The 9,532-nt window shown below is 25.0% G+C and overlaps 1 protein-coding gene across 1 annotated transcript in view; it reads left to right on the forward strand.

Annotated features, from left to right (window-relative positions):
• LOC134837606 (uncharacterized) overlaps positions 1-2,868 on the forward strand; it is an 83,575-nt gene extending 80,707 nt beyond the window's left edge. Inside the window, exons 7-8 of the mRNA XM_063852989.1 lie at positions 48-951; positions 2,711-2,868. Of these exons, the coding sequence (XP_063709059.1) occupies positions 48-951; positions 2,711-2,868 (1,062 nt within the window). The remainder of the gene's footprint in view (positions 1-47; positions 952-2,710) is intronic.
• The last annotated feature ends 6,664 nt before the right edge of the window (positions 2,869-9,532 follow it).

The following is a 9,532-nucleotide window of genomic DNA, read 5'->3' on the forward strand; positions in this document are numbered from 1 at the left end:
TTATAAATTTTTTGTGACTTTTTTTAAACAAAATTTTTACTTTTCAGTCCATCATGCAAAACTTACCGCCAATAAATCTCCTGTCGACAGTTTCCCGCATTGTTTCCCGTAACGAGCCTTTGCTGCAAGAACCTGAGCCCGCGAAACCCGTCAAGAAATTCAAGCCGAAAGCGTTACACTTATGCACGTGGATCCACGTCATCAGCTTCGCGTACGTCTTGTTACTCGGCTGGATCGATGTCATTCCGCGTTCCGAGCAAACGCATCGCAACACCAAAGCTCCGCCCAGTTTCTGGTCCAGTACGGGCAGCACCTTGCTCTGTCACGTCAACTTGCTGCCGGTGCAGTATGATCCGCGTTTGCACCAACAAACGTTGGACTATCTCTCCAACATGACACCTCACAGTGCGCTGTACAACGAAACCGTCCTTAGATTACGTCGTCGCCAAAAACGCTCCGCCGCCGACTCGAGTGATTTCATAAATCACGCAAAATCCATCAACAATCCGACGAAAAATGTAGAGGAATCAACCACAACTGCGCCAAATCTTCATGCTGTCAATGCCACGCAAAATGCGAACAAGACGCATCATCACGACGCCTCCTCCTCGCACCACACGAAGATCAATACGGAGAAACATTGGCGCATCATGAAGAACAAAATCCGGCAGAAAATTAAATTTATCGACAGTCATAATCAGCCGATAACGCCGCTCTTCAAACATGGCAGCACCGAGTCCGTGTTACCGCCAGATATTACGCCAAATTGTCATCGTGTGAGCAATTATGCATGGCTTTTTATAATGACATATATCGTGTTTGCCATTAGTCTGTTCACCTTTTTAATTTTGTCCGAGTCGACGGTGTTCACTGTTACAATTATAACGTCGGCATTGCCGCTAATTGGGATATTTTGGTCGTTGTTCGAGTTGCGCACCGCGGGAAATACAGGTGAGTTAAAAGTGCGGTAGATTATAAAATAAAAAAAGTGGTAATGGATGCGGATTCGATTAATTATGGTTCGAAAAAATTAGAAAATTATGTTTAAAGACCATTTTATGCGTTCAAAATAAAAATAAATAAATTAAAATTTAGAATAAAAATTTAAATAAAATAAAAATAAGTTTAAATAAGAATTGGAGAATATAAATTTTATATTTTTTTAATTTATTTTTTTTAATTTATTTTTTTATTTTTTTATTTAATTTTTATTCAATTAATTTATTTTTTTTATACATATAAAAACAAAAAAAATGAAAAATAATCAAATTTATTGATAAATTTTGACAAATATTTTTTATTTTTTAAAATACATATTTTCTATAATTAAAAAAATATGTTCAAAAAAAATTTTTGTTTGTCTCTTTTCAAAAACAAATGAATAATTTTTAAAAAGAAAGTTAATAAATTAATTTTAAATAAATGTTAATATTTTATTTTTTTATTCTTTTGTCAATTTGTCAGTTTAATTAAATATTATAATATAAAATAAATATTTACGTAACATTTTTTTTTATTAAAATTAAATACATTTATTCATTTTTTTAAATATTTATTTATTCTTTATTCGACAGCTTAATTTTTCAAGGAAATTATTATCTGTCTGTCGTTAATTTAAATAAAATTATTGCTATGTATTTATTTATTTAAAAAAAAAACAAAATATTGTGAAAGGATGAAAGTAGAGAAATTTATTAATTTTTTAATTCACCTCTGAAATTATTAAAAAAAAATTAAAAGCAACAATTTACAATAATTTTCTTATAATTTTGCATTATTTAAATTTTTTATTAAATTATTTTTTATTTATTAATGTATTTTTTTTTAATTTTATTTAAAATAAAAACAATTTAATTTTAACCCCTCATTTCACATTTTCGAACACCTCAAAAAATAATTAATTACTAAAAATTACAAAAAAAAATTTTTTTTAAATACACAATTAAATAAATTTAATAATTTTTTCTTCGAAATGCGGTAAAAATGAATAAAAAATTGTTTTTTTTTTTAATAAAATTAAGGCCGCTCCAAATGAAACTCAATAGTTTTGTCCGATGCCCCATTTTAAATTCGAAAATCCAATGGGGCAAAATAAAAAAAAAGTTAAAAATTTCATCAAAAATTGCCGATTTTTTGGTGTATTTTCATAATTTTTCAAGAGAATTTCAAGAAAATTTTTTAATTTTTAGTATTTTTTGTTTTCGAAATCGTATTTCGACATAAAATTTTCTATAAAAAATAAATTTCATGAAAATTATTGATTTTTTATAATTTTAAATTATTGATATTAATTTTTTTCAATTTTAATTAAATTTTTTTTAAATCAATTTTTAATACACAAATATCAATGTAAAAAATTCAAAACAACAATAATAATATTAACGATCAAAACTTTTTTAAAAATTTGGCATTTTGTATGAAAACATTTTAAATTTTTTTATTTTTTTGCCCCCCCCCATTTTTATTTCAAAAATTTTGGACATAACTATTGAGTTTCATTTGGAGCGGCCTAAATTAATAAATAAAAATGAATTAAATAAATAAATAATAATTAATTAATTAATTAAACAAATAAATAAAATTTAAAAAAATAAAAATGCATCCAAAAGGCCCAATTACGCTTGAAAAAGAAAAAAAAATAAAAAAATCTGTTTTCTATCCTTAAATTAATTATTTTAATAAAACTAATTTTTTACTTTCTCTTTTCCAGCTTTCATCGCATTCTCCCCTGAAGTAACCGGAGAACTCATCTGCTCGCTCCTCGGCACTCCGATTGTCTTTCTGGGCCTTGGTCTTCTGTGTCGCGCCCATTTCCGCGACGGCTCTTCGTCAATACCGCATCAACGGCTCTACAACACACTTTCGTGAAATTCCAGCAATCACGAATTATCGTCGTCGGCATCACCAACAACGAATCTCGAACCACAATTGCCCAGTTCTTTTGACACGTGGTGGTGACCGAGCGCTGAATTTCACTAAAATTACATGAAAAACTGGTAGGTTCTTTTTATATTACAACAAAAAAAAATAATAATAAATAATAAACAAACAAAAAAAAACACCGGAAAATGATAAAAAAATATTTTTCAAATGAAATGACGTGTGTTTGGGTAGAAAAGTAGTTACGGGTTAAATAACGAGCGATGACAACGAGCGAGAGAGAAGCAAAAATAACAAGCAGAAACAATTAAAACCGAATGTGACACAATTTTAACATTAACAGAGGATGCGACAACTGTTTTGTTTTAATTACTTTTTGGAAGCTAATTAACTTTACGGGCATTTCTGTTGACGAAATGACCAACCTCGCACACTTTTCTCACTTTTTCTCTCCCTCAACTGAGCTCTAATGTCTGTTGTTTTAATGTCCATCGAGTAACGAGGAATTTTTTGTCATGTTCTAATGACATTGAACAGACACGTGTTCAGTCGAGTCTCTATTTAATTAAACTTTGACTTTGAACTTTTGCGAAAAAAAAATGTTTTTATATGATTTCGTTCCCTTATTAGAGAAAATTCACATAATTGAAGTCATTTTGTCGACATGTCAAAAAATCCGGTGCAAAAATTGGAAGGCAATCATCGAGTTGAATTATAAACAAGCAAGAAAAAAAACAGTTACTTTTTAAAATTTATCCTTTTTTCTTGGCTTCTTGTTTATTTTTTCTTTATTTTATTGCAAAAGAAACGGAGGAAAACCTTTTTACGGTCGGGTATCGTGAATCAAATTAAGTTCATCATTTTATTATTTTTTGTGCCTTTTTCTGTTGTTGAGTGAATTCACCTGAATCCCAAGTTTGACTCGTGGGACCGAAATTTCTTGGAATAAAGAATTGTTTTAAAATAAGGATGACGTAATTTTTTTGTATTAAAAAAATGTTTGAATTGGCTAGAAAATTATTATTATTTTTTTAATTTAAATTTTATTTAATTTTTTAAATTTATTTTTTTTAATTCAAATAAAATTTTTTTCTTTAATTTTAAAAAAAATTTAAAAAAATTTAAGAAAAATATTTTAATTTAATTATTTTTTTTCAAAGTTTAAAAGTTTTAAAAAAATTTTTTAAATTATACAAATAAAAGTGATACATTTTGACAAATAAGTACCTACAGAATTTTTTTTTAATTTAAAATTATTAAATTATTGATTAATTAAATATTTAATTCATTAACTAAAATTTAATTTTATTTAATTTAAATTTTATTTATTTTTTTTAAATTAAAAGTTATAATTTTTTCTTTAATTTAAGAAAAAAAAAGTAAAAAAAAAATTTTTTTTTCAAAATATTATTTTTAATAATATTTAAAATTTATAAATTTAATTTTTTTTTTATTAAAAATTAAAATTTAAAAAAAAAACTAAAATTATTAAAAATTAAAAATATTTAATTTAAAAAAAAATCAAAAAAATTTGAATGAAGATTTTTAAAAAATTTCCTAGTTTAAAATGTTTTTTTTTTTAAAAAAAAAATAAAGATTTTCAATAGAAATTTTTAAAAAATTTCCTAGTTTAAAATGTTTTTTTTTTAATTTTTTAAGTAATTTTGACATAAAAATAATGACAGAAAAATCTCACAATTTGACTACAATTTCTTACAAATTTTAAATCGAAATTAATTTAATTTAAAAAAAAAATTATAAATATATTTAAAACTTAACAATTTTTCGCATCTTCTCAAAAAAAAAAAATGTTGTAAATATTCAAAACAAAAAAGTTAAATTTTTATTGATTTTTTGAGATTAATGTCTTTAAAAATATGCTTCCGTCTCAAAAATGAAACAAAACCAAACAAAAAAATGTACAGAAAATCAAATTATTAAAAAAAAACAATAAAAATTATTAATAAAAAAATAAAATTATATAAAAATATACAAAAAAAAAAACATGAACGATAGGTTTCAAGTTTTTGGCAGCGACAACGCAAAATTTTGATTCGATCCAAATATTTGTCACGTAGCCCAGTTAATTAACAAAACAATCACGACGGACATTTAACTGAAAACTAAACTACTATCACAAGCCAATTTATAATTTTTATCCCGTGAGTTTGTTTTTTCGCGTGTTCGCCCGAAATCCAGACAAATAACTCGTGTTTATTTATTAATTCATTTGCATAACAACAACAACAACGATAAATATCCTGCCGTCGCCGTACTTTACTGGGTATTTCAATTAAAAACAAAAGAGGATTATTGCAAATAAATTAAATAATACGCTCAAATTTTATCTCATACTGGATCCGTGTGTTTATCTTGTATGTTTTAATTGAAAATCAATAACATGAAATTAAATGGTTAACTTGTGTTTGTTTAATCTGCATTTGATTCGGTTTTGGTTTTCGTTTGTTTCAGTCGTGCAAATGTCCGAATCAGGTTACCCATGAAGAATTTCCGAGCAAATTCCGAGCTGATCGATGAAATGAAAATAGAAAGAATAGTTTTGTGCCAAAAAATATTTTTCATTCTCATTACAAAAATATTTAAATATAGAAGATAAAGTTTAACGATAATAATAAACATAAATATTTGATAAACAACTGTAATAATAATGCTAACGACGATGAAAATATTTCTGTCCTCTTTGTCCTGTTCCGTAAAACTTTATAAAAAAAATATAAATATAAAATCTTGATAAAATCAAACTATTTTAATAATGAACAAGATAAAATTTCTTTTTGTTTTAAATCCAATTTTTCTATAGATACAAGAAATGTTGAAAGAAATAAAAAATTATTAAACGTACAAAAAAATGAAAACTCAACAACTGAAATATTTAACGATAAAAGTTGCAAAAAATGACAGTATTAGAATTTACAAAATAAAGAAAAAATGTTTTACGTATTTTCATTCCATGTTGTTGAAAAAACTAACGTAAAACTAATAATTAAAAAAAATACAATGTTATGTAAGGCAGAATATTACAAAAAAATTAACAAACTTGAGAAAATTAAACGTGTACTAAATATAAGTGATATTAATAATTAAGTGTGACTGTTGCTATATTTGTTACATTATTAAATTTATGATAAATATAAAAAAATTTGGAGTTTTTATTGGAATGAAAGGTAAGTTTATTTTATAATTTTTTTTGTTCAAATTAAATTTTTATTTATTATTTGTACATATTTGTTGTATATGTTCCATATACTACTTTGTTTTTGGTGCATAAAAAAGGCCCATTTTGTGATACCCTATCGAGAAAACGTCGAAAAATTGTCAGAATCAAAGGCGGATAGGTTCTAAATGATAGTAAACATGCCATAAAATACGAATTGAGGCATTAAATTTTCAGACTTGAACAAAAAAATCTAGAGCCCAGGCCTCAAAGTTGGCAAAAATGACATTTTTTGGGCAAAAAAGTATCCTTATTTTTATAGCCGAGAAATTTTTCGAAAATTTTTTTTTTCAAAAATTTTTTTTTTAAATTTTTTTCAATTTTTTTTTTAAATTATTAAATTTTTTAAACCTAACATCGGTTCGATTTTAAATTAAATAATTAATTAAAAAAAATTTTTTCTTATTTAATTTTTAAATTTCTAAAAATTTAATACACAAACGGGCTATTTTTATTTAATTATACGAATTATTTTTGCTAATTAAGGTACTTTTATATTTATTTTTATTTTTTTTTTTTTAATAAAAATAATTACTTAATTATGAAAAAGTAATAGAAAAGACATACCTTTTTAATTTAATTACAAAATATTTTTATTCATAAAAAAAAATTTATAAAAAAAAAAAAAATTTTTTTATTTAAAATAAGTAAAAATTTAATTTTTATTTATTTTATTAACGCAATTTAAAAATTTATTAAAATTAATACAAAGTTCTTTAATCGATTCATTTTACAATACAGGTTTATTGATAAAAATAATGTGAGTGGTTGAAATTTTTAAAATAAAAACTTAAAACAAAATATTTATTTATTTTTAAATTTAATTTTTATTTTTAAGACATTTTTTACTTAAAAATTCATTAAGATTTAAATAAAAAATAGTTTTTATTAATTTAATAAAGTAAATAATCATTAAATGTTTTTATTCGTTAAAAAAATTAAAAAACAATAAAATATCAGAAAAAAAAAATTTTTTTTGACTTTAAGAATAAAAACTCTGTAAAAATTGTCAATTTTTATTTATTGACTCTCTTTGTAACGCAATAATAAAAATTTTTTTCTATGAATTAAGATAAAGTTCTTCGAAAAATAATCAATTCATCTATTAGAAGGTTTATGTGATATAAAAATAAGGTAATGTAAGTGAAGTTCTTGAAATGTTTAAATATATTAAACTTATTAAAAAATGTCTTAACGAAGCCCACAGCTGAAAATAGAATTTATTGCATATTTTAAGATATTGACTGAACTTTATTTTGAATAATTTTTTTTTTATTATGAAACTGTTCTACGACTTCTCCTTTTGTCCCATCCATATAAAAGACGAACCTTTGTGAATCTCATTTCGATCCGGTTCAACCACTTCCAATGTTTCATTGCTCTCTTGTCCTTCATTGACTTGAACTCTTTTTGTAACTCTTAATTGATTCAATTGATTTTGATTTTTCTTGAAAACAAAGAAAAAAAATAAGAGTGCTACAAAAAACATGAAGAAAATCGCAACTCCTATCACGACAGGGTTATTGACATCTCCTGTTTCAGTTTTTACAGACCCTTCCATTTCAGATTCATAAAGAGTCAAATTTTTGCCAAGAAAATTATTGTTCGACACCAATGCTTCCTTTAATTGAACATATTGTCCACTTTTCAGACCTTCGATGATTTTTTGAATGAAATTTTCTGTAAATTCATCTTGCGATGCTTCAATTTTCCTCGAAATATCTTTAGTTACTTCGGATTTTATTTGTTGAGTGATGCGATTTAGGTCTACGTCTTTACAAGACATTTTAATGAAACAAACTGAAGGTTTGAGAAATTAAAAGGGTAGAAATGAACTGAAACGAACCCTTAAAAGGAAAAACAAAGACTAGACGAAGAAACCTTGCGCTACTTGATAAAGTAAATAAACAGGATATGAAGGTTTATGAACTTTATTCAAGGTTAAGTAAACGAATTGAAGAAAGACAGAAAAGTAACTGATTTTTTTTTCAATTCTTTTTAATACAAAAAGTTTTTTCAAAGAAAATTATTGAAAATATTTTTTTAGAAAACAAATTTTATTCTAAAAGGTAAAAGTGCTATAAACTCCTTGAAAGCGGATATTCTCGTCTTCAAGTGACAAATGAAGAGTGATTCATTTTAGTTTTTTTTTCCTTCATCTAACGATAAAAAATGTCACAAACATTTTTCTCAATCTTTGTTTGTTCTTCATTCAACGTTGCATCGTTTTGCATTTCCATGTTTTCGGGTTCATTGTTCAAGTGAAGTCGTTTCATAGCTTTCTTGAAACAAAACCACTGAATCATGAACGATCCAAGAAGAAAAATTACCAAAATCGCAACAATTGGTACAAATAAATCGCTCAATTTGAATGAACACAAACAATTTGAAGTAGTTTCAGTTCGATTTATCAAGTTTGGAAAAATCTCTTCTATAAATTTTGATTTTTGTTCATCGATTTTTTGGTCAATGGTTTCAGAAATTCGCTCTTGAATGTGATTTTTCTCTACAAATTCTTGAATGTTTTTACCAATAATGCCATCCAAAGTTCCAGATTCGAAAGCATCTTGAATTTTTGAGAGAATTCTTTCTTCAAATTCTTTTCTGGCAGCATTGAGTTGTTCTTGAATGATAAAATTTAGGTTTTGACGAAATTCAGACATTTTTACGAGTTTTGTTCAGTTGAAAGAAGAAATACGAATAAATTTTAAAAGGTTTGAAAGTTACTTTTAGTTATTATTCATAGGTTGATAAATTTTGAATCACATCCTTTTCTATTTCCTAAAATAGTATTTGAATTTAAATTCTTCAAAGTCAAATAAGTTCTTCTTATCTTATCGGAATGATTCATACAAATATCAATTTTTTTTTATAATTTTCAAAGTTTTTTTTTAGCAATTTTTGAGAAAAATGAACTTAAAAAATATTCTTAAAATTTAAAATTCTGTACAATTTTCAATTTCAGTAAATTTTCTTTTTTTAATTCAATTCTACTGATTCAAAATGGAACAATATTTTCCTGCTTTTTAAAAACTCTGTATGTTCAAATCGTATTTTTTCATAGACTTAAAGTTCACTAAAATCAATTTCAGCATAAATCACTTTAGAACTTTTTTCATTATTCAATTCTACTGATTCAATCGGACACGATGGAACAATATTTTCCTGCTTTTTACGAACTTTTCTTCTACTTGAACTTCTTTCTTTAGTATGTTCAGGATTGATTCGTCGTCGCCTCTTATTTTTTCGATGGCGTTTTGACTTAATTGATTTTCTAAAGTAAAACCAGTAAACGATCATCATTGCAGCAATAAAAAGTACAGCAATTAATCCAAGAAAGAGGAAAAAATAAGTTGAACTTGTTTTGGTTGAGCTGAAATTTCCATTTGATTGAAAACTCAAAAGCTTTAGAACTAA

Source organism: Culicoides brevitarsis, chromosome 1 (assembly GCF_036172545.1).
Source record: "Culicoides brevitarsis isolate CSIRO-B50_1 chromosome 1, AGI_CSIRO_Cbre_v1, whole genome shotgun sequence".
NCBI lineage: Eukaryota > Metazoa > Arthropoda > Insecta > Diptera > Ceratopogonidae > Culicoides > Culicoides brevitarsis.